The 25,026-nt window shown below is 33.1% G+C and overlaps 3 protein-coding genes across 3 annotated transcripts; 2 read left to right on the top strand and 1 right to left on the bottom strand.

The window, feature by feature from the left end:
• Positions 1-857: 857 nt before the first annotated feature.
• On the top strand, positions 858-13,561 carry LOC132703887 (retinol dehydrogenase 12-like). The gene is made up of 4 exons (XM_060673402.1): positions 858-1,139; positions 3,947-4,270; positions 7,666-7,985; positions 13,270-13,561. Exons 1-4 carry the CDS (start codon positions 1,007-1,009, stop codon positions 13,486-13,488), a joined length of 996 nt encoding a protein of 331 aa, XP_060529385.1. The 5' UTR covers positions 858-1,006; the 3' UTR covers positions 13,489-13,561.
• A 1,314-nt stretch (positions 13,562-14,875) lies between these two features.
• Positions 14,876-19,335, bottom strand: LOC132703891 (uncharacterized). The gene is made up of 4 exons (XM_060673407.1): positions 19,292-19,335; positions 18,957-19,238; positions 18,694-18,897; positions 14,876-16,529 (listed from the first exon to the last, which is right to left on the bottom strand). Exons 1-4 carry the CDS (start codon positions 19,293-19,295, stop codon positions 16,402-16,404), a joined length of 618 nt encoding a protein of 205 aa, XP_060529390.1. The 5' UTR covers positions 19,296-19,335; the 3' UTR covers positions 14,876-16,401.
• Positions 19,336-20,065: 730 nt separating this feature from the next.
• Positions 20,066-24,943, top strand: LOC132703885 (1-acylglycerol-3-phosphate O-acyltransferase ABHD5-like). Its single transcript, XM_060673401.1, has 7 exons — positions 20,066-20,493; positions 20,558-20,764; positions 20,841-21,015; positions 21,096-21,247; positions 21,306-21,420; positions 22,062-22,248; positions 24,554-24,943. Exons 1-7 carry the CDS (start codon positions 20,214-20,216, stop codon positions 24,818-24,820), a joined length of 1,383 nt encoding a protein of 460 aa, XP_060529384.1. The 5' UTR covers positions 20,066-20,213; the 3' UTR covers positions 24,821-24,943.
• The last annotated feature ends 83 nt before the right edge of the window (positions 24,944-25,026 follow it).

The following is a 25,026-nucleotide window of genomic DNA, read 5'->3' as shown; positions in this document are numbered from 1 at the left end:
TTTTACATTCTCTAAAACGTAAACGCCCTCATATTGAGCACTTTATAACAGAATTTAATTAAAATGCAGAATCAATTCAACAAAAAAATATGGCCACCACAGAAAAGTAAGGTTCGCTTTTTACAAACCTATACTTTTATATGGGCCTTGAAGTAACAAACCTTGTAAACTTTGGTAACACACCTATGTGTCTAATACCAGTGTAGTTCTTGCAATAAAAGTTAAGAGGGATGAAACTAATAGAATCAATTGAAAAGTATGTACAAATGTTAAACCAATTATTTTTATTTTATTTTATATCTTTAGAATTGAACTAAAAATGCTTTTTAAAATTGTTGCAAGCACATGAGAGTCCAGGTCCAGAGTTTCGGCCTCCTACCCTAAGCACATTTTCTATAAAAGCTGCAACTATATTTAATTTTCTACCAATTTTTCTTAGCATGTCTAAAAGAAAACAATTATTAAACATCATCGCCTCGAAAACGTAGCGGCGGCCTTCTTCTACATGAGGAAGTCTGTCACTAGTTTCGTAACATTCTTCAGGTTTCACAGTAACTATAAAATATGAAGAAGTGCTTTAAGGTTTATAATGGATTTACGGAGTAAATCATAAGATCCCAGTCATAGATAAAAAAAAGTAACCGAAATGTTGGTATTTGTTGGACGTCTTACTATAGTAACACCATAGTTTTGTTATAAAACTAAAAAAATCGTTTATAATGTTCCTTATTAATACCCAACAGATATCCGTTGCCTTATAATAATTCCTTGACCTGCACAAAATATTAGTTAGGATGTAACCTACAAAAATTATAAAATTAAACTCGAGCGACAATGTTATCTGCAAACATGCTTAAAATAAAGCTATTATCTAGCCGTTAAATATCTGCCCTTATCGCGCGCCACTGCGCACTATTATCTAATTGGCAAGCAATTTATTTTTTTCTGTTTCACTGTTGAACCTGTAGATAGTAGTAGTTCTGTATTTCGCACAATTTCTGTCGATATGTTGTGGATCATTCTTGCGCCGATTTTACTGTACATAATAATCGAATTATTCACTTTCGCGACAAACGCCAGATGTACGTCGAAAGTATGTTTGATCGGGAAAACTGCCCTTATAATTGGCGGAAATACGGGTAAGTTATTTTTATACTATTAATTAATAGTTGGAAAAATAAATGTGGAACATTATAAAGGAGAGAGTATTGCACAATTGAACGAAGCGATTTAAAGGCATTGAAGAAATTTCAAAATTTAAATCAATTTCAGTACCTGTAATCCGGTCAACTTACACACGAAAATTTAAGTCAAATAACAAATATTCCGACAGAGTTGTATTTTGTCTTCCGTACACCAGCAGATATAAAAGGCCAAAAATTCCCACTGATCCCACGTGTTAGAAAAAAAGTCGGTTTTATTTGCAACGAAAGGGACTACTAAACAGGGTTAACTTGAAAGTTATATAGAAAAGTGCAGGTAACTTCTTTATTTCAGTTTTTAAGACCAACACACACCTCAAATCGTTTCACCAAATGAACTATAGTTGTTGGAGTTCACGGATATGATAAAGGGCTCTACAGTGTTTTGCATCATGTTATCAGCTTCCTACTTTTCAATTTCAATCACGTGTTCGACGCACTTACTCCATTTTTCACAATCCACTGTCTTTCCTCAGTCTTGGAAACTGGTACTATGCCTTGCTACAAAAAAATATTCCTGCTGCTGCCTTTTTCAAAATGAATGACGTCATTTTTTTTCCAAAAAGAGTAGTAACTGACATTATCCATGACTATAACAGATTCAAGATCTAGTATTTGTTGGAAATGTCTTGCGTTTCGATGGAAATGCTAATAAGCCGCCACCACTGACAAATACATTTTTCCTAAGAATATGAGTAATAAAGTGATAAAGACATTCGCGACCAGCGTTTTAACTGTAAGTGTTTTTGTTCGGGCTTAATGGCCGTCGTTGAGTGGAATTTCTTCCTAACGTTTCGCTAGCACGAGCGGCTAGCTTCTTCTGAGGTGCTTTCATCTCCGATGTTGGTTGCAGACTGACGCGCTCACGGCCGTAAGTTGTATTTATGCCTGGGGAGCCATGGGGGGGAGGGGGCGGGGCATTTTAACGCATGAGTGGTTGTGCGTACCGGGGCTGTCCTTGTGTTCCTTAAGATGGGGTTCCAAATTTGTTTGAGCTGCAGTGTCTCTTCTTTTCTATTGAAATTATTTATATGTTTATGGATTTCTATTGCTTCTCGTACGAGGCGGGCATGATAGCCCGAAGTGGGCGCAAGAAGCCTGGCTTCCCCCTTCCGAATGTTCAATTTTATGTCAAAAGTAAACTTTGCAGGACTAAATATTTCTATCGATTTCATCCTTTGTGATATCATAATGTAATATAATGCAATAATGTAATACAAATTTGTCTGTTGACAATTTCAATATAAATAAATACAGGGTGATCAAAAACTAATATTACAAATTTAAACATGGAAATCATAAGTCTTTTTTTTTAATTTGAACGTATTTAGCATTTTAAAAAAAGGTGACTTTGTGTAATTGCCAATTTGAAAAAGTTTTAAAATTCGAAATATTAGCACCACAATTTTGGCTTTTTCTTAAAAAAAATAATAATACAGAAAATAAAATAAAATATTTAAAAACATTATTAGCATTATAAACTAAAATTAAATGAATTTTTTTATTAAAATTTTTGTGTTAGTTAGCTAATCCTGACGGTCCTAAAATGTTTAATTTTTTCTATTATTAGTTTAGCTCTATTTCTTGTAGGTTTTCGTCTATGTAAATATTTTTTAGCAAACGCCGAAACGTTTTCAATAAAATTTGTTCAGTTTTTAGAAATTAAAGAAATTTCAAGTAACAAATTTTGGTTTATAAACTAAACCTTTTTTTTATAAGGCTAATTATGAGCTTTTAAAAAATATGTAATATACAAATACAAAGGATCTAATCTTCAACTTAACCTTTTTTGGTTACATAAATTATTTATTTACTATTTTATTGAAAAGGAAAAATAAGTTAAATAATACGAAAAACGATATCTTAAGACGGCTCCTGCAAAACAACAACTTGTTTTGTTTATATTTTTCCCAAAAAAGACCTTTCTTTTGCTAAACGTTTTCATATTTCCACTGGTAAAGAACTGAATTTAAAAAACAACAACAATAAAATTATTTCTCTGGTGTAAATAGAAAACAAAAACACAACAGCTACTTTTAAAACAAATCGAAAATTTCCAAGGTATCCGCCAAAATTCAGCTCAGTGGGAATTTTTGTTTCTTCCAATGTCTGTTTTGACCGGACTAGTAATTCAGCTCTTGTTACAGTTGGTTAACATTACACTACGCGTAAACACTGGCCTTGCTTCCGAAAACCTTCTCCGATACCGATAGAATAATGGTAAAAATTAACATATTTTAAATAGGCGTACCAAACAAATATTCCATCGGGTTTGATAGTTGAACATTTATATACAGGGCGGCCTCATTTCTACATGATCCTTTTATATCCCTTGATAACATTATATGCAGACCATACCTATAGGCATCTCTGCGAAATGTCAATTTTAGTTCATTCTTATAATTCACCTTACAGTTCGGAACACAGCAAGAGTTTACTACAATTATATCAAAAAATTTATGTATTTGAGATTTGTGATAACGGCTAAGCTATTTACACGTTTTCGAGATTACTGTTTCTTTTAATGCGTCACTTTTTTCACATGAAATACCTATTAGCGTGTATATTTTTCTACACAATAAAAAAGATCTCATTGAAAACGTATAATCGAGCATATAAACTATAAACTTAAAAGCGGCAGGTATTTATCCTTCCTTTTCGTGGTGAATCACCGACTGTTCACGGTCTCTCATTTCACCGACTTATTTTGTTGGAACACGTTAAAATTTACTTTGCTTTTCAAGGTCTCGGATATGAACTAGCAAAAGCTCTGGCGACCAGAGGATGCACAGTGATCATTGCAGACTATGAAAAAGCTACCGAATCCGCCAGACAAATCATAGAAGAAACACATAATCCCAACATAATAGCGAAGCATGTGGATTTGAGGTCGTTTAAGTCTGTGCGAAAATTCGCCAAAGACATCGTGACAAGTTTCGACGCGATTCACATCTTAATGAATAACGCGGGGATAGGTGACATAACTTATGAGATGACCGAAGATGGCGTGCAGACGATTATGCAGATTAATTATTTCTCGCACTTCCTTCTGACGCATCTTTTGGCAGGTATGACAATGTGGCCACATTCGTGAAACAACGGTTTATAAGACAATTTACAATGTGTAGGTTTGTAGGATTTTTAGTTAATCTCTTTTGAAAATAGTGAACTTTCAATTATCCAAAAATAGTATTAATGCTATCTGCTTGTCAGTTTTAGTAAAAAACGAAAAGAAATGCGCTTGCCGATTCAAAACCAATATTTCACAATACATATAATAATTTTTCAATATTTTACCGATGGGTTTAGTAAATTATTCGATATGCTACGATCTTAAACTATATCTCATGTTAATATGAATTTTACAAAGAATTAAGATTATAAAATATAGCTGCTAAGCCTTTTGGTTTTATATGATTTTTCTAATTTGTCCCATGCATTTTAATAAGCATAAGCAAATCAAAATTAAACTCGTGCAAATAATGAAATTGAGCCAAATGTGCCTTAATAAAATGTCGCACATCAGAAAACCATGAAAATTAAATACACACATTCTACGCCCAAATCAACTAGTTGTTGAAGTTAACAGAAAGTAATATTATTATGGGAGACCTCAATGCCAAAAAAGGAGAGGGAGAAGTCGGTAACATAATGGGGTGTGGATAAAAGAAACGAACGAGGAAATCTTTTACTAGACTTCTGCCAAGAAGAAAATCTTGTAGTATGTGATTTAAGTTAGCGAAACGAAGTCTATACACCCAGAAATCCCCTGGAGGCACTAAAACTCACATGAATGTTACTGAAATGTAATAAAAGATGTAAAAAAATACCGAAGCCGATCATAACATTGTCATAGGAATATACCGAACAGACGAAAAAAATCAAGCAAGCATCAACGATTACATTAAACTGAAGAATCCAAAAGCCTGAAGAAAAATAACTAAACAATTATATATAACAATTAAACAAACAACACCGACATCGGACAAGACAACCGGTCTAAGAATCATGGAATTCCTTACAACACACAATTAATCAAATACAAACAGAAAAACTTATATAAATAACAGCCAGCAGGAAAGAAACCATGGATGAGCAATGAAATTATAGGTATAATGGAATTTCTGGAATCTAATGGAAACTGTTCACAAATAAGTCACACGCAATAGAAAAATTAATAAATGACCGATATTAGGAACTATAGTAAAGCACGATCAGTTTAAAATATACAGAAAAATTAAGGAAGTCGCGGAAATAGGAAAGAAAGTACTGCAAAACAATTTCCTCAAAACAGAAAATAACAAAATAATTACAGACCAGGAATAAATAAATGAGGAATGCTCAAGATATATTAGAGAAATATTTGATGATGCGCTGCTTTGCATACGCTACAATACAATCAGCTAAGAGCGGTTTCAACCCAAAGTTGCTCTCAACTTGCTTATTTCCAACAAAACACCCCGCATATTATTACATTTCCAGATTCTGTGTGAAATTCTTAAGATATTTTATTTATAATGAGATATACCTATATCTAATGGTTTCTAAGATATCTGAGCTTGAAAAAAAAAATTGCACCTCCAACTTAAGCAACTTTGAACATGCATGTTGTTTTAATTTCCGAAAATTTGATCCTCATATTTGGCAAAACGTTAAAACAGAAGTTAAGTTTACGTTTTTGTTATTGTAATTGTCTACTTTTATACAGGGTGTCCAAAAGTGGGCCGCAAACATTCTCAAAATGGCAAAAATTGTTTTTTCCGATGGGATACCCTGTAATTTTAAGTTTTATCAAGTCCAGGACTTATTTCTTATAATTACTTATAATTAGGCTTTATATAGAATCGCATTTGTTCGGCTGAACATTTTCCCTTCACGTATTATATTAATTATTACTAACTAACACAAAACACAATAATTGTTTTTCTCTACCCAGGTATGTCAAGGGAAAATACGCTACTATCAAAAAATTTAATTATTTCGAATATGATCCGGAATAGGTATTAATAACCCTAACGCAATTTGACGGGAAAATGACTGCTGGACTTCATAACACTTAAAGTTACATATGTCCCATTAAAAAAAAACGAGTTTATTAAAATAGACCAGAAAAATTTAAAAAATATCAACTCACGACTCTTTTTGAACATTGTTCCAAATATGAGGAACAAATTTTCAAATATTACAAAAATATGCATTTTCAAAGCTGGTTTGGTTCCTTTATTTAATATCTACTCGGAGTATACATTTCAGCAGCGAACTGTTAAATTGGTGATAAAGGTACACGGTTAAATACTTACAATGTACTCTAAGAAGGTGCCTTGTAAGTAAAGTACCTTAATCAGGAGACCGAAACCCGAGCATGAATTGAAAACTCAAGACCCACGTTTGTGAGAATGAAGAAATTTTTAACAAATATTGCCGTTATATTACTCGATACCGTTTTGGGAAAACATATTGTCTTGCATGACACGGAATCTTGGACAAGGGAAAAGAGAATAATGAACCCGACTGGAAACATTTGAAATGTGGGTTTTCCGACATATATACAGAGGAAAAAAGACTGTTTACGCCAGATAGAGGGCCGAAATGGTTTCGGAAGACGAAAATGTTTAAATGCTTAAAAACGTAATTGAGTTCAATAATAAAGGTCTTAAAGAACAAGAAAATTTCGCTCATCAGAGAGACAGATGAAGGTTTAATTCGCGAAATTGTATTTTTTTTATGATTCCTGACCTAATTACATGAAACCTTGGATTCGAAGGTTATTGGATATTAATGATGTAAGTATTAATATGTATAATGTATTTAATATACCGTTTTCAAAATATTTTACCGCAAAATGTTGCTTTTTTAATATCTCTGGAAGTGTAAGAATTTGTTTTTGATTCCATTTGGCTATGGATCCCCAAATATATATGAATCCAGTTTGGGTCACACTGTACAATAATGAATATATAATAATTTGGCCCATCAGTTAAGACTTTAAGATAGAGACGTGGTTAGTTTTAATCAGAGAATATTAAGTATCTATCACATACAAGCTATAGCTAAAACGTTATTTCATTTTTTCAAACAAGGATCATACTCAGTTTGTATTTATAAACTTCCTATTGCTACAAGACATATTTCTCTTCGGTACTAAATTTCGCGGTAAACTAACAAATACCTTGCCTGGATTATTTTTCGAAATATTTGCACAACCACAGGGGTCAACATCTTTTTACTTGACAAATGATAGACGCGTTGTTTATAAAAAAAAAACAAGCGAACATTAATATGAGCAATTATTTGCAATTATTTTAGTTTATGGTTATTTTAGCTATTTATTAATTTTTGTAAAATCTGAAAAGATGTGCACATAATATTATCTATCTCGGCGAAAGAACCAGTAGCACCATTATTTTTCAATCATTCAACTTCAAAGCTTCCCTGTATAAGCTTCTATTAAAGTTTTTTTTAGGTTTGCTGATAAAATCCGCTCCGTCGAGAATTATTTTCACAAGTTCGATAGCGGCATATAATGCCAACTTGACCATCGAAAATCTTAAGGGAGAACGACCGGAAGCAAGTGGAATTATGGAATCCGCAGCGTACGGAAATTCCAAACTGGCACTGGCAATATTTTCTCGAAGCCTGGCAAAAAAATTAGAAAATACTGGCGTCACCTCGAACTGTTTGCACCCTGGATTCGTAAAGACAAAAATATGGCAGGGAATTCGTGAAGTGGGTCCAAAGATTAGGTTTTATTCCTGGTTTGCGTATAATGTTCTTTTTGGAAAAGTAAGTAATATTTATTAATAAATAAATAAATTTTGGCACAATTTGACATATGAATCACTTCATTCCGGAATGAAAAGCAACTAAACAAAAGTATAAATAAACCATTTTACACTCACTGTTCCGGAAAAAATAACAGACTACCTACTAAACATAAATTTTTCAGATCAACATTAAATTTTTACGTTGACGTTAAAGTCAACAGAATTTTTTTTATGAAAACTTTGAAAAGGTTGTAGCTATTCTTCAAAAAAATTCATAACAATTTCAAACACTAAAGATTCGTATTCTTGAAACCCATTACTGGACATAGGTAATTTTATCCCACCCGCCAATACATGCTGTTCTAGAAAAAATAAAAAGTTCCATATTGCACGCTACGCAGTCCACGAAGCCGCTGTGAGAAGCTGCTTGTCGTCCTTGAGGGGCCCATTGTTTTTCTATCGTACTCACGCTGACCACTATGGAACTCTTGCCAAATGAATATAATTATATTCTGTAGGTATCCGGTATAAAGTGCTTTGCAATAAACCCTCGCCATGACTTCAATGTCATTTCAAACTATGATAAATATAACACATTGATTGCAACAGAAAGAAAGCGATGTACACCCTGTATGACAGATGAAAACTAAATACGAAAAATGTGGCTCTTTACGCCGTTTTCAATGCTGTATAAAGCAAACCAAACGACAATTTTCAGGGTATTTGAAATTTTTGTTTATAACCGCCACACCCTGTACATAACAGAAGTTCCTTGTTCCTGATTTTGTCCAATAGGATAAATGGTTTTCGATAAAATATTTTTTTTCTTGAATTATGTACGGTGTATCCTAAGAGCACATGACGTCGTCGCGTCAAGTTTGAGAGTATGAAATAGCGATTTTCACATGATTTTTTTCGAATATCTCTCGACGAGTATGTGATAACCAAAAACTCTTTATACGAAACTTGTAGCTCTCGATGGGGCCTAGAGCAGTATTTAGACCAGAGTGTCCAATTTTTCACGATTTTTCATTTATGACTAATAATTTAATTCAGTAGCTTAATGTTTACGCTATTTTAACTGAAACACCCTGTATATAATCGAAAAAATTCTTGACGTAAAGGTTTATAGCCCCGAATCACCCTCGCTTTCTGGTTTAATAATTTTTCCGTTCGGAAAAATAGTTTTTGAAAAATACTTTTTTCTAGAAGTAAAAATAACTTTTTTTTTTAACTCGAAACTCGATTATGCTCATGTTCTACAGCTTAGATATGGACATGGACTTTTACCTCCCTGATAAATCTCATCTCTCTCATCAAGTCATTTTCATAATATCGCACGGAATATCTGCAACAATATGTCAAACCCTCAAATACATGTTTTAGCTATTTAGCTATGTTAAAAAATCTGACAACTAAAACAGTCTTTTGGTTATCGCAAATTTTCATTAAGAGAACCCATTTTTCAGTTCCTTCGGGTAACCGGTGCACCTTCAACACTTTTAAAAAATCATCAAGGTGTGTGGATTTTTTCGATCCCATAAACGGTTTTCGAGAATCAATTTTTTTTGGGCCTTTGCAAATATGATATGAAATGTTTCCAAAATACATACTTCACAACCCCCCAACCTTTCTAATTTCAATAGTCTCCGAAATGTATGCCAAATTTTAAATGGCTTGCTCCAAATTTCGTATATCTACTTTGTTTCATAACAATGTCTAAAAAACAGCGGAAAATCTAAAACAAAGGATAGCCTCCGAGATTAATTCCTGAATCGTTAAAAAGGGGGCAAATTTTAAGCTGTTTGCAATTTACCATCCACAAAGAAGGGAAAACCGATAGACAAAAAGAAAACAGCTTACTTACAAATACGCCAATATCCTCGATATTAGGTGACAGTAAATTATTGAATGAAAGAAGAAAGCCTAGTGAATTTCAATCTCATCATCTGGATAGTAGTGAACAAGTGTAGGGTGAGGTAACCAGAACAATAAAATTTGAAGTTGAAAATGTATATTATATATATTTATTTATTTTAATGAGTAATTTCTAAGTTTTTTTTTGGTCTAAACGAACGGTGAACAGGCCATCAGCGAGGTGACATGGTTCGCATCTGAAACTAAAAAAATATCCTGAGTACCAAAGATTCATGAAGCAAACTTAATATTACTTAATATCACCAGACATCACAGAAAAAATTGCATAAAATCTGTTGTGATGAGTTTAGATTGGTACTAAGGGCATCTCACACATAGTACCACCATAGTACTAGTGCTAGTGATATTAAGGACAGAGACACGCGAAGTATCCTGTCGCAAATAACCACACCTGCACTGAAGGGCAGAGACACGCGACAGTGCAATAAGCATCAGGTCATAATATACTGAAGGGCAGAGACACGCATCAGTATATTGGTACTAAGGGCAGAGACACGCATAGTACCTTTTTCAATCACTAGTGCTGATTATTCCGATTGTGCAGTGGATACCAAGAGCAGAGACACGCGAAGTATCTTGTCGCAAATAATCACACCTGCACTGAAGGGCAGAGACACGCGAAGTATCTTGTCGCAAATAATCACACCTGCACTGAAGGGCAGAGACACGCGACAGTGCAATAAACAACAGGTCATAATCTACTGAAGGGCTGAGACACGCATCAGTATATTGGTGCTAAGGGCAGAGACACGCATATTACCTCTTTCATTCACTAGTGCTGATTATTCCGATCGTGCAATGTATATTAAGGGCAGAGACACACGAAATATCCTGTCGCAAATAACCACACCGGCACTGAAGGGCAGAAACATGCGACAGTGCAATAAACAACAATATCCTGAAGGGCAGAGATACTCGACAGTACCCCTGACTTTCAACCAACAAAGCAACAACGTTTAAAATAGTTCAAAGAGAGAACACTCTAGTATTTAACCAAATTCTTTGAGTATATTTTACAAATTAAAAATGAAACCAATCAACCATTTGGTACTTTGGTATTTTGGCCAATAAAATGAAAACATCATGAAATGCAACTACCGTACTCGTGAGAACACAGTCTTCGCAATTTCACGTAACGCAAACGCAGCCCGAAACAGTGGAATGCACGGTTAACAGAGAAATGCCGAAAAGATATTTTTTAAAATGTTACTGCACCCCAAAACTATGTTTATTTTAAATGAAGCCCTTTTACTTATCTATATTCTGACAGAGCCAGGGCCAGAAATGCGTTTTTTTTTTAAGAAAACATCTGGCTCACATGTGGTTGCTTATTGCGTCGTACGTACTAAAATTTTATAGGGTAGCTTAAAAAATATATGCGTCTTACATAAGATATGCTAACAAGCAAAATATACGTTTTATATCAGAACCTGATTGTTCCTACTTTGGATTAACTGAAAAGGAAGCTAGAAAAAGATGAAACCAATATGGGTTTTCTTTTGTTGTTGATTGTGCGTTTTTAGATGGGTAACAATATTTAAACCGTTTAACTTATCTAAACTGGTTCTGAGCTGTTTAGCGTGTGGAACAACCAGTTACGAACATCTTTCAGTTTTCATTGGTAAGCTACAATGATCATGACCACAAACCATTTAAAAATGTGTCTTCTTTGCACTGATCGGAGGCCCTATTCTTGAAAAGTGCAAGAGTGTTTGTTGCTGCAGAAGATGGGTTTGATAGGAAAATTCTAATGTTGTAGTAGTAGTAATAGTAGTTTAGGAGAAAAACTCATTCGTAAAACTAAATTTAAGTGAAGAATACTATAACTTAAATTTATTTCTTCTAAATTACTCTATGAAATATCTGCCGCCACACGCACTCAGTGAAAGTTCTACATTCTGTAATACCTAAAAGGACACCAGATTAGTACAGATTTATCCGGAGGATAGGTAATAAGAAAAACGATAGGAATGCAAGTTATCACAAGAGTTATAACATAACATTTTGTAAACCTTGCTTTATTAAATCTTATGAAGTGGCGTTTTGGCCATTATTTGTCGAACAATTAATAATGCTTATCACCTCCTTCACTCGCTCACCTCGCAGTGATTCTTTCGGTTATATCCATAGAACGCTCAGAAAAGCGATGAACATATTCTCACCTTCCACAATATCGAATTATGGAATTACGACGGTAAAAATTGATGCGCCGAAGACGACATTGATATTTTTGTAAAGAAGGGAATGATTTTACGCACATACATGCTACATGCACTTTTCGCCATTTTCTTCCATACAGCGATATGCACACGCTTAACTCGTTTTCCCATAACATTTCAGGAGATCTAGGATTTGAGAAAATACTGCTTCCGGATTCATTGACGATCTGCCAGTGGTCGCGTTGGTTGTTGAATGTCGCAAGGTTATTGGTTAAAAACGAGATTTTAAATCTCGCGCCTGAGCATGCTGAATGGACCTTCTCAATTTTTTTTGTTAATAATTCCTTCATAAGTTCCTGTATAGGCATTTAGGCAGGGCCTCAATATCTTTAGTAGCCACATGGAATGAAATCATTTTTTTGAGAGAGAGTCGTTTCGCATAAGTGACGCAAGTAACCCTCTAAAACGTCAGCTTCATTATCGACTGCCACGAGAAACTTCGAGCGTTTCCGGTACTTTAGTAGTAATTTAAATTTCAACAAATTCAAATTTTGAACCTTTTTTTTTAATTTTAGTTTTTATTTAAATACTTTACTCCCTCCGTTTGCCAGGCTCAAGAAAGCTACCAATTTTTTGTTCAAGTTAAAAATCAATGGGATCTATTTAGAGATATCTCAACTAATATCCTCCCGGGATGTTGAATTTTTTTGCTCCGACAAAATTAAAATTTTTATTGAAGTAACCCCAATAGCCTCCCGTGTATCCGCATTTTTTTTATGTTTAACACCCACAAAAATCGTTACCAATAATTGGTACCATCCGATGGAGGAAGCAGAAATTTCAGCATATAAATTTCTTTTGCTGTTCACGATTGCAAATAAGCGAGTTCTTACGGTATCTCATTTATCTTTAAAAATACAAATAAACTATTAATAACTTTCTACCTAGAATAAAGTACAATTTTCATAATAAGAATACAGCGTCTCATTAAATTAAACCAAAACTATTTTAAAATAAAGCATTTTTAAAAACTTACTTTATTTTTACGTTGATACATTAATAGCAACTACGGCAATTGTACTGGAAACGATTTTGCATTATCTTGATTCAATGTTACGCAAAATAAGATATTCGAAACCCTAAAGCCTAAACAACGGCATTTTGGTCAATTTAATGCACAATTTTATGCAATTGTTTCTATTCCAGAACGCTGAGGAAGGCGTGCAAACCATGCTTCATCTGTGCTGCAGTGATGACGTGAAAAACGTATCCGGCAAGTTCTTTTTCGAGTGCGTGCCATCTTGGCAACCGAAAAAGGTCCACGACGAAAAACTTCGTGCCGATATTTGGAAATTAAGCGAGGAAGTTGTCCAGCTTAAACCGGATGAAAAACTCGATTGCGTGTTAAAAAGTATAAAATTTTAATAAATTGTTTTTCAAATGTATGTAGTACCAAATTGTTGAAATTTTCTTAATTATAGTCCAAAGTCTTTCTTGAGCTCGAATTTCCTGTTCAGTCCTTTTAAAGGTTTAAAAGAAATACCCATTGCTCAAATTCAATCCCAAATATTTTCGTTAATCCACAGATTGCACACACTATAAGTTAACACGGAGAAAAACATTGTTACGACGAATGGCAGATTTCAGTTGGTGCCACACATGTTCAATGGGATTAAATATACAGTGTTAAGGTGTAAGCCTTAAAACTGTATGCCATAGATTTTTTGCATAATTATCACAGACGTATTCCTTCTGTAGGATCAAGCTTTGTAGAACCTCATTTAATTGCTTTTTGGTATAATCTTCGTGAAAATAAATGTCGTTATTATACATGTAGTTTTGGATTTTTGCTTTTGTGTCACATGAGGAAGGGGTTTTAGTCAACTGGCTACTGTGATAACTTGCATTGTCCATTACAATTACGCTATTAGGAGGAATGTTTGGAACTAGTTTGCTTTTAAACCAACTTTCAAATAAATCAGCGGTGGTGTCTTCATGGTAATCCAGAGAAGAGTATTTAATAATTTTCGCAGACAGAGAAAGTCCATTTGGAATCCAACCATCTTTTTTAAGCCTCCTAATTAAGATATCTAATGTAGGCAAGCTTTGTTCCTTGTATAACTGGTAAATTTTACGCCGTATTATATCTTCATCACTTTCATCTACACTCGAGAAAATGTCAACATCGCTTCTTTTTTTCCTCGATGAAATGGGATTATTCACAATTTTCCATACAGTTGATGTTGGAATTTTCGTCAATGTGGCCGTTTCTTCTAAAGATGCTTGCTTGCAAATAAACATTGTTTATAACTTCCTTAGTCTCGATAGAATAGTGTTTTCTACATTTGGGCAGAAGCATCTCCTGAGATACACTAGATTCGCACACATGCTGTATTACACACGAAATAAGAATTACTTACTTAAGGTTACTAATAAACTTAAACTAAGTAGTATACCAAACCACAGAATATTAAAGACAGGTAGGTATAAAATTATTTTCTATTACGGAGCACAATTTTACCTGAATATAAATTCCGAAACTTTAGGTAATCGCATTCAAAAGCAATTGGTCATTTTCTTATATCTATGAACAGACCATAACTCTATAACAACGTTGTTATTGTTGCTTCAGTTTGGTTAAGGTTAAAGCAGTGGTTTCCCATCTGTTTTGTTTCGTAGACTTTGCATATTTCTCGGTTTTGAGTATACCCCCTACTTACATGATATTGATTTTTTGTTAATTAATAACTTGAAGTTTAGTATTAAAAACTTAAAGTAAAAACACATGTTAAGTTTTAGACATTTATTAATTTAATTTAAATTAAAACTACACAAAACAGAATTTTGTATCTGTTTATAAAATATACGTAACTTAAAATAAACTAAGCAATAAGTAAAAGTTTTTAGTGGGATTGATGAACCTGATGCTTTAATAAAAAAATTATCAAATTTTGGCGTCAATCTCCTCGGCAAATTATGTCCAATGTAATATTTTTTTTCGTTAAGATATTGATAACAGCGCTAAACCCCTTTCCTACTGGGTATGACGATGGAAAGGAAATTATTTTTGCATGTTTTTTTGCAGTCAGAATTGCTGATATCCGTTTTCAAACTGAACTTTTTTTCGTTTGTACTTCATTCAATTCAATATGGGTTAATTATCCACGGTGGTATTACCAGAGTCAAAATTTTTTTTTGTTTTAATCAGGGAATTTTTAATGCGCGTATGTTTATAACAAGATGATATAATTATATCATTATTTGCAAGTTTTTACAAGTGCAAAATGTATTACAACCACAAAGCGAAGGCCTATATCTTCCCATTTACACAATTTTATAAACATATACAATAGCTTTTTTACTTTATAGGTACTATTATAGATAATGTATAGGTCTATAACATTGTATAATGCAAGTTGATACTATCAGTGCATGTTGAGATCCGCTATCGTGGACCCCCGACCCCCGATATAGACCACTTTGGGAATCACTGCAAGCTTAAAGCTTAAAAGCTATTAAGGTTGAAGCGTCACCTTTTCGAACGGGATATTCGTAATTGCACAACATTTTGGTAGTCTTTGTGTTTTCTGAATTGATTTGATTCATATAACTATTAACCTTTGAACGCGTTAAATAAGACCAGATTTGACTTAAATAACCGAAACGATAGATTATCCTATTATCTCTAAAACAAAAATGGCAGTTTGACGAAATATTAACTATTAATATTATTTTTGACCATCATATCTAAAATTGAGCGAAACTTAACATTTATTTCGTCCAAAATAAACAATAAAAATCACACACCACTATTCACTGTACAGACTGCTATAATAGTTTATAAAAAACCTTATTTATATTTCCGCGTTGTTCCACTTTTTTGACTCAGTACCCCTAAGAGCGGTGCTCGCTTATTTAGCACGCAGCGCCTTCTAGAGTAAAGGGTCCGTCGTCTTCGAGACAATTTGTAATCACGCTCCTATTCCCCCATACAAAAGCTTCTGGGAAACCAGCCCCGCCCATTCGGTCCGCAAGTCACAATATATTACCCTTATTACATTACATTATTATTATTATTATATTACAAAACCCTTATTTTGCTTATAATAACATTAAAGAACAGTTTTCAAAATCCGAATCCAAAATGGTAAAGTAAAAAAGCAAATAATAAGTTCAGCAAAAATGTTCCACAAACGCAAAAACGGAAAAGGAAAGATATCGAATCTGATAACACACAGAAAGCGATAGTTTTTTAATCAATTATTATTATATTACATCAATTTTTGGATTTGCCTTTTTTTAAATTTCTACACGGTCGCCTAGTAAATCAATCATTTCTTACGTTAAATTTAGTACAATATTTCTTAAGTGACAAACCAATGCGCCAACATTAGGAGGACTCTCTTTCAAATATTTTTGTCTTAAATTGTTCTTCGTTACTATGGGTATGCTGGGTACATCAAAATCTGAAAACAAACACAGCATTTAAAATTAGCTTAGCCAAATCGCACTAAAACCTTAGATTTCCTATTGGGGATTTCTTTAAAAATAAAGCGTCAACGAATTCTCATGCATAAACATAAAACCTAACTATACAAATTTTGATGAAGTTCAAATATAGGGTGCTCGAAATATCGCGGGCGCCCCGCTTAAGCGCTACTTCTGTAGAAGTTACTGAAATAGTTTTTTTTTTCATATAGCATCGACTAAAGTCGCGGCTAACTAACACAGTTTTTTGAAGCGGAAAATCGAGAAGTACTTTTAGTCATTTTTAACAATAACAACAGATTCGTATTCAGAACTACCTAAAGGTAACTAGACCAATGATAAAAGTTTTTAATGTTTTAAAAACCCAAATATTGCAAAACTTGTAACAATTATTTTGTATGTTATTTTAAGATCTTATAAATTTTGATTATACAAATTTCAAAAATAATGATAAAAAAGACTTCGAATGAATTTTATGGCACACTAAGTTTTTAGTTTCATCATAAAACAAAAACATTAATAAAAATATAGTATTCAAAACGAATAATGTAGGCACCAATTCTTCCAAACGGCTAAGCAATGAATGATGAAATTCGGAACATGTCCGAGAAATTTGAATAAACTCGAAAAAATTTTTTAGTTGGCAATTTAAGGTACAGGTAAGAACACAGGACCGCATGTACAGGATAGTATAACAAAAATAAGTTACCAGTAGTAGATAAAATTTTGGAAAAAACGAAATGGTTGAAAACAAAACGGAAATTCAATATTCAAATAGGGTAACCATTTTCTCTATGCATTTTTCAATGCGCTTTTAATTGTTTCTAACTAATTTTCTTAGCCCTTGTCTAGTAATGCTACGACAAGCTTTTCTAATTAGAATGAAAAGGATTCTTTTGTTTGCGGTCGTGATAAACAAACTTTACATTTTAATGTAATCCACAGGAAAAAAATCTAGCGGCGTTATATCTATGGATCGCGGTGGCCAGCAGATTAAAGGACTGTTTCGTCCAATCAAACAATTCGGAATTTTTATTTTTTGGATAGGAGCGAGAGGTTTTTCATGACTTAGTTCATTTTCTAAAATTTGGAGAAAAATAATCCCATGCAAATTGTCATGAAAAAAATACACTTCAATTATTTTTTCGCTTAAAATTCTACGCTAGAAGTTCACCTTAGCAGAATACTGTCTCTTCTACTGTATCACCCAATGCAGATTTTCTTAACTCCGCATTCTAATATTCTGAGATATAATTGTATGAAGTAAATGTTGCTTTATCAGTGTATAAAATATTGTTCAGGAACCTTGGATTTTCTAAGTATATACCCTACAACCATTCTTCCTTTCCAAGATTATGCACAAATTTGGATTTAAGGGTTTTTTTTCCACATTTTTCAACCGTCTTCAGATGCAGTTTTTGGAAATATTTAACACTTGTGTTCCTAACGCTTGATCGGGGATTTTCATTAAAATAATCAAGAATTATTTGACTTAGAGGAACAATATGATCGCGATGTTGGTTTTCGAGTTTATTGACAGTTCCGTTCTGATCGAAATGTCTACTGACGTTCAACGGTTCAACGGTAATGTGATTATGTGATTAACAATTCGGCCAGAATAACATCTATTAAACTTTGCAGCAGTTCCATAGGAAGATCGCAAACCATCACCAACTAGACGTACAATTACCACTTTTTCTCCCCCCCTAAACAAAACTGAAATATAAATTATACTGAATTTCACTGTCGAATATTCACCTCTCCAAAATCTGTTTAGTTCATATCTAATCCTCTAATTAAATATAATTTTAAGAAAATCGTTAGTGCCTTTCAATGAAATCAATCCAACGAAAAAAGAATAAGGGAAGCGTCCACGCTTTTTCAAGCACCATATATTTCAACTTTATGAAAATTAGTATAGTTAGGTTTTATGTAGTCCTGAATAAGAATTCGTTGACACTTTATTCTTAAAGAAAGCCCTAATGGCCCTTCTCAATATTTGACATCAAAAATTAATCCCAATTGGCCATGACATTTTTTAGTTTTAGTTTTAGTAAAGATTTTACAAAGGTGAACAGTTCTTAAGTAGGACATGCTGTGTGTATCAATTTCATAACTTGAATTATATGGTTTTAACTATACCTATTATCTGTCGTTGCTTTCTGTCTATCGTAAAAAACACAGGATCTGTGTTTGGGTCCCGTGAGAAAGATAAACATGCTGTAAATGTATTGTCAGTCAAATCTTTAATGCTGATCTCACAGTTGAAATTCTTAGAATATTTTCTTATTCCTTTTCTTAAAGCTGATTTGCATTCCATATTGTCCTTTGTAATAATTTCAATCTCTATGAAAAGCAAACACTAACACTCAACAAAAACTGAACATATGAACTGTATTACCCACCTTCTTGAAGTTTTAAAATTTTAGCATCTAGGTATTTAACTTGATAGGTTATTTCTTCCAGTTTACTAGACAGCTCGTTTTCATTATCTAAGGAAATAATTTTCAAGACGTATTGCTTATAACTTCTTGCCATTTCGATTACATCTTCAGAAAATTGGGTATCATTACTGTCAACTTTCCTCTCAAAGCATATCTTATCATTTTCGAACTTTCTTCTCCACTTGTCAAGATCCGAAAGTAATTTCTGATTCTTTGGTTGTTCAAGTAGCGATTTTTTAAAATCTAAAAGAAATCAAATAAAATACAAATCCCAATACAAAATTTAAAAGAAATACCCATTGCTCAAATTCAAACTCAAATATTTTCGTTAATCCATAGATTGCACAAATGTAAAGGTGCTACTTCATCTAATCGTAGTGGCCCGAATTTCAAAAATTATTCGGCCAATCTTTGGAAAGGATCATTTTTTATTGCATGCAACAAGAACCCCGTTTACGGTAAATTGGGAGTTAATCTCTAATTTATGCAAAAATGTTTGATTTGCGTAGGTGTAGATATGCGAATTATTATAAATAAACGCCTCAAGTTACTTTCCTTAAGTAGTGCGTTCTCTGTTTCAGGCCAATTAGGAAAGGGAGATGTTTTACGCACTACGTTCTTTAGTCCAAGTATTTGATATTAATTATATTGCTTGTCTTGAAGTGCCTAGAAAGTCAGAATAACAGCATCAAAAGGATAAACTATCATAGTAACTAAAACTAGCCCTAGGATTCTGTTTAAATCTTTTTTCCAGAGGGATAGGAGACATCAGCTCGCATTAAACTAGTGGAATTCTACAATTACCCCTCTTGGCTTACCGTCCTTGAGTTTGTAGTAACGACTTCTATTATTATTCTTACTTTTCTGTCTTTTTGAAATCAAATTATAGCAAATGGCAATGGTATCACAAAAGATTTTTTGTTACATTTATACAGCGATAACTGTTGTTTAACGAAAAATAGGGACAAATAGAGACGTTCTTCCAATAAACAGATCAATTTTTTCTAGGGAATTGTGCCACTGCCAGTATTTTGTTGCCTCGCTATAATGTGAGCAATTTTTTTTTCTCTCTGTACACAATTATCTGTGCGCAAACCTTTAATATATAGGAATGAAATGACTCGTAATTTTCGCAAGGAGATAATAATCATATTATTGTTTGCATGATCCGTGCATAAATTGAATAATATGTTAAGGGAACAGAGAAACACTATATGAATGACTTTTATTTTACCCTATATTGTACACCGGTGTGCTTCGTTAAATTATTTCGCTATTTTTTGCTTTTGGTCTTACCTGTTATCGCTTTATAGTACAAAATATTATACGCTAAGATCCACAGAACGAATGTTCAACATAACTATTACGAAAATATTATGCACCATAATTCCTATATATTATATATTTAAAAAAATGGTAGAAGCGTGGTCAAAAAGTGGATGGTGGACCAAGTATTCAGAAATTAGACTAATTGATTTAGAAAATAGGATATTATCAGGTTAGTCAGTTCTTTCGGTATATATTTTTAATAAAGTGATTAACCTTAACTATTTGCTATTTAGTTTTAACATCTATTTTCAAAACATGGTATGTCCACGTTGGTCCAATTGTGGGAGAAGATGATAAAATTTGGACAGTGTTATTAAACAAAGATTCCCAAAATACGCCTCTGGTTTTACTTCACGGATTTGCTGCAGGTTTGGGTTTCTGGTGCAAGAATTTTGATGATTTAGCTAAAGATCGTCCGGTTTATGCCATTGATCTATTAGGTAAGTAATAAAATGTACTAGTATATATTTTTAATATCGGGTAATCCTTTTTTTATATAAAAAATTGTTTTTTTAGGTTTTGGTAGATCTTCTAGGCCCCATTTTGCGAAGAAGTGTGAAGATTCTGAACAGCAAATGGTCGACTCCATAGAAGCGTGGCGAAAACAGTTAAATTTGGAGAAATTTATTTTGTTGGGTCACAGTTTTGGAGGATATTTAGCCACCAGTTATGCTATCAATCATCCGGACAGGTGAAAAATCCATCAAATAATTACAATACAGAATTGCCATCATTTCTACTTGTTCCATTTGAACATCAATTGTTTTTCAGGGTCAAGCATTTGATTTTAGCAGATCCATGGGGTTTTTCTGAGATTCCACCCCACTTAAACTTATCGCTAAGGCTACGAGTGTTAAGCGTTATATTATATCCTTTTACTTATTTTAATCCTTTAGCGGCAGTAAGAGCCACTGGACCTCTTGGTGAGATTTTTTGTTATATATTTCACCGTGGGTTGTATAAAGCCATTCATACTTTAAGGTCCATGGTTGGTTAAAAAAATGAGAGGTGATATATCATTGAAATATGATGATGTTTTAAGTGACAGTGGTATCATATTAGAATATATTTATCAGTGCAACTCACAATATCCCAGGTAAGAATGACAGGGTTACAATCAGCTGGTTGACAGATCAAGTGTCAAATAACGCAAAATAGTTTATATCCTCAAAACAAAGTTAGTACAGGGTGAGCTTTTTCTCTACTACACCAACTGAAAATACAAACTATAATACTCACCTTCCTGAAGTTTTTAAATTTTAACATCTAGAATCTAGATGATCAACTTGAGACCTTATTACCTTATATATAGTATTCTGTTTGTCGATTTTTAGTATTTTGTAGTTAATTATTATTATATCTCCCGGAAATATGTTCAAATATGACTTTACAAAAAAAGTATTAGAGGAAAAGTGCTTCATTAAATATATTCACAGAAGTTTGTACAGGCACCAGTGCCAAGAAACAATTTTTTGGTGTATTTTAATTTCAAACATTTTTTTACGAATTTTGATAATTTAATTTTTTAATTTTTAAATGTTGATAAAACCATTGTCAGATGCTATTCAAGAACGGTAACTCTGTAACAATCCTGACAATTCCTTTTAACTTTTTTTTTAACATAACTTTAAAACATGATTAACAAGTAGGTGCGTTGTGCAATGCCTTGCTGCATTTAGTTCTGTGGATTTTATTGCTGCATTGGAGGTCCATATTACAAACGTTGTATTTTTTTAGTGGTGAAACTGCTTTTCATAGCTTTATTTCAAAATTTGCCTATGCTAAAAATCCCATGATCCGAAGGTTTGATAAGATCAAATCTGAAATCCCTATAACTGTGATGTTTGGTCAGTATTCGTGGATATCCAAAGAATCGGCAATTACCTTGCGAAGTCAGAGACCTAATTCATATGTTAACATTGAGGTATGTATAGTTTTAATATTTGACAACTGATTTTTCTTTAAAACTATTTAAACCACTTTAAGTGCCAGTGTGTGATATATATGTAGTTTTGATTGAGAAAGTATGTAGTAGATAAGTTCAAAGTAATAATTTTCTGATAATTTATATGTGTCATACCTTATAAGTCACATAGAAGTCTTAATTCTCTATTAACCATAACATAACATAACGCGTGAGTCCTGTGTTATAATTTGCATATATAAATATTAATATTACAATTACACTAGTAAATTATTTACTAGTCATATATAATTTGTATATATGTTAGGGGCACAGTGTTAGGGTAACTTTATATTGGATAGTTTTGGTCAGTTTAACAGTGTGCTTAAATGCGAAATATTGACCACAATAGCGTTCTCTATACTACATTGTTTACGTTGCCGCACACTGCTAACAATGCCAGTAACATATACATATTTTAGTGAGTTATTACTTGCGAAATCCTCAAAGTAGGGTACTCTGCTTTTTGTCTATGATATTTCCGGTTTTATAAGATCTCACTAAATTCCAGAGGAATATCTACTAAACATATTAAGCTTTCCTGAAACTAGTCGATTTTATCAAACTTGAGGCAATCAAAACGAATTACTTGAACTACTATAAAAAGCATGGACCGAAATTTTGAAACAGGATTGATGTAAGTGACATTGACGTCACTACTACATTTTTGAATGCCATATAGATAATAGCGGCTGTGATATTTTCAATGAGAAGGGAACGATGTTTCTAAATTTCACACGAATCTGCGTCTTGTAACATTTTCTTTTCCAAACGGTGCTCTCAGAATAATTAGCGAGATATTTTGACAAAATTCTGACGTAAGAATTCCACATCTGAACATCTGAACTGAAACCAAACCAAATCAAGTTGATGAACTGTCAGCGGTCATGTTGGTGACTGAACGCCGCTAGGTCTTATTGGTTGGTCTGAAACATAAGACCTTGCGGCTTTCAATAAACAACATCGCCGCCAGCAGATCTTTGAGGTTTGGATGCGGCATTTGTACGGCAGTATTTTCTTTTCGAAACCCTATTAAATTTTAAGGCAAAAAAGGAGTTAAAGTCTGGAAAAGCAATGCAGAATTCTTTTTGTTTTTCAAGCCCTATAGGTACGATGCAATTTCTACATGTAATTTTTCATGTAAGCTATTTTGTTTTGTAAATCGACGCAATGCGTTAGTTTTCATAAACTCATCGGTTTAATCTCCATTGAAATAACTTTGAGATTGATATCGCACATGACACATCTAAGTGAAAAAATGTTCAAGAAGCACCTCCTATATTGACCAGGGGTATTCCTTATGCTTGTTCTAGTAAAAATTTAACTTGTAGCCTAATTGCTCTCTTATATTTCCTGTAATTTTTGTACACTAAAACTTATTACTCAAACATCCTTCGTAGCTATTTAAGTATGCCTAAAAATGTAGGGAATTCTGTTTAGTAAAATCACATGTAAATATTTGCATAAGTCTCTTTTCCACTTTTTTAAATGTCAAATATATAGGCCTCACTTTTTTCTAAGATCCTATTAGGTCTTCATATTTGCCACATTTGCTGTAAATTTCGTGAAAGAACAAGGTATTGAAAGCACAAATTATACAAATTTGTGAGTACGGTAAGGAGATATTGCCACCAAAAATGAAAACTATGACACGGCGTTGTTCTGCGACAGTAGGTACTACTTAGCTCAGCGTTAATCAATTTAATCAATTATTCTATTTTCCAGAAAAATTACGACAATGTAGCAACTCAGTCAGTTGGAGAATACCGCATACGCAAAAGATCCATAATTTATACCTTCTCCACGAAAATATCATAGCCAACTGCGGCGCATCAACTTTACCGTAGTAGGGTCACTATATTATCTTATAGCTATATGGTTTGAAATAACAGATATTATTTGTTGAGAACTAAATTTCAAATAACCGCACATGCGCATATTGAATGCCCCCTCTTGACATTTTTAAAGTCTTTGGTTTATCAGCTTAAGCGGAGCCTCTATATATCTGGTATTTATCTAGTAAAATTATCCTCACGCTATTCTTATACATGTTGTGGAATTTTTTTGTTTATCCACTCAATTAAAAAAAATGCCGTTGTTGCTCAGAGATTGTTAAATTGTTTGATTATTGTTGTTGATTTTGCTGCATTGAGCCATGGATTTTAAAGCCACATTAAATAATAGGGTTTTAAATAGTGTAAATACATTTATTTCATGTTTTTCACATGTAATTTTTACCTACACCTTAGCACCCCATGTTTTTTAGGTCATACCAAATGCAGGTCACCATCTATATTCTGACAGACCAAAACTTTTTAATAAGATAGTCAACGAAACGTGCAAGATTTCAGATTTGGGCTTGGACGTCGACAATACTTACGCCAAGGAAATACCAAATAATTTGCTTAACGACACGTTCAGATGGAAGTTTGACAAATATATCGAGGAAGAAACTAAAGAAATGGACGAGGAGGAACAAGAAGCCGTTATTAAAGGGGTCAAGGTGAATCAAAACACCGTAACCGTAAAATAGTAGAGATGCATTTTAATCAGTGATATTAATATGCTTCCAAGTGAAAAATTGTTTATTTATTATTTATTTTGGTGTACTATTACTAAAATATACATATACATACAATATATATGTAAAATATTAGCTACATAGTTTCTTTCAAGAGGGGGAGGTGAAAAAAACACGAAAACCGCAACCAAAACTAGAATGTGTATAAGGAATTACTC

Source organism: Cylas formicarius, unplaced genomic scaffold (assembly GCF_029955315.1).
Source record: "Cylas formicarius isolate icCylForm1 unplaced genomic scaffold, icCylForm1.1 PGA_scaffold_6__28_contigs__length_40554024, whole genome shotgun sequence".
NCBI lineage: Eukaryota > Metazoa > Arthropoda > Insecta > Coleoptera > Brentidae > Cylas > Cylas formicarius.
Note: the sequence above shows the minus strand (reverse complement) of the source record. Positions and strands in the feature narration are given on the sequence as shown.

Bases quoted from the DNA above. Each gene is read 5' to 3' on its own strand.
- LOC132703887 (XM_060673402.1), top strand. From the start codon at position 1,007: ATGTTGTGGATCATTCTTGCGCCGATTTTACTGTACATAATAATCGAA. The intron at 1,140-3,946 runs GTAAGTTATTTT...TTGCTTTTCAAG, and splicing joins TATAATTGGCGGAAATACGG to GTCTCGGATATGAACTAGCA. The intron at 7,986-13,269 runs GTAAGTAATATT...TTTCTATTCCAG, and splicing joins ATAATGTTCTTTTTGGAAAA to AACGCTGAGGAAGGCGTGCA.
- LOC132703891 (XM_060673407.1), bottom strand. The intron at 18,898-18,956 runs GTGGGTAATACA...TGCTTTTCATAG, and splicing joins AATTTTAAAACTTCAAGAAG to AGATTGAAATTATTACAAAG. The intron at 16,530-18,693 runs GTATAGTTAAAA...GTTTGTTTTCAG, and splicing joins AAAGCAACGACAGATAATAG to ATTTTGATGTACCCAGCATA.
- LOC132703885 (XM_060673401.1), top strand. From the start codon at position 20,214: ATGACTTTTATTTTACCCTATATTGTACACCGGTGTGCTTCGTTAAAT. The intron at 21,421-22,061 runs GTAAGAATGACA...GTATTTTTTTAG, and splicing joins TGCAACTCACAATATCCCAG to TGGTGAAACTGCTTTTCATA. The intron at 22,249-24,553 runs GTATGTATAGTT...CATGTTTTTTAG, and splicing joins ATTCATATGTTAACATTGAG to GTCATACCAAATGCAGGTCA.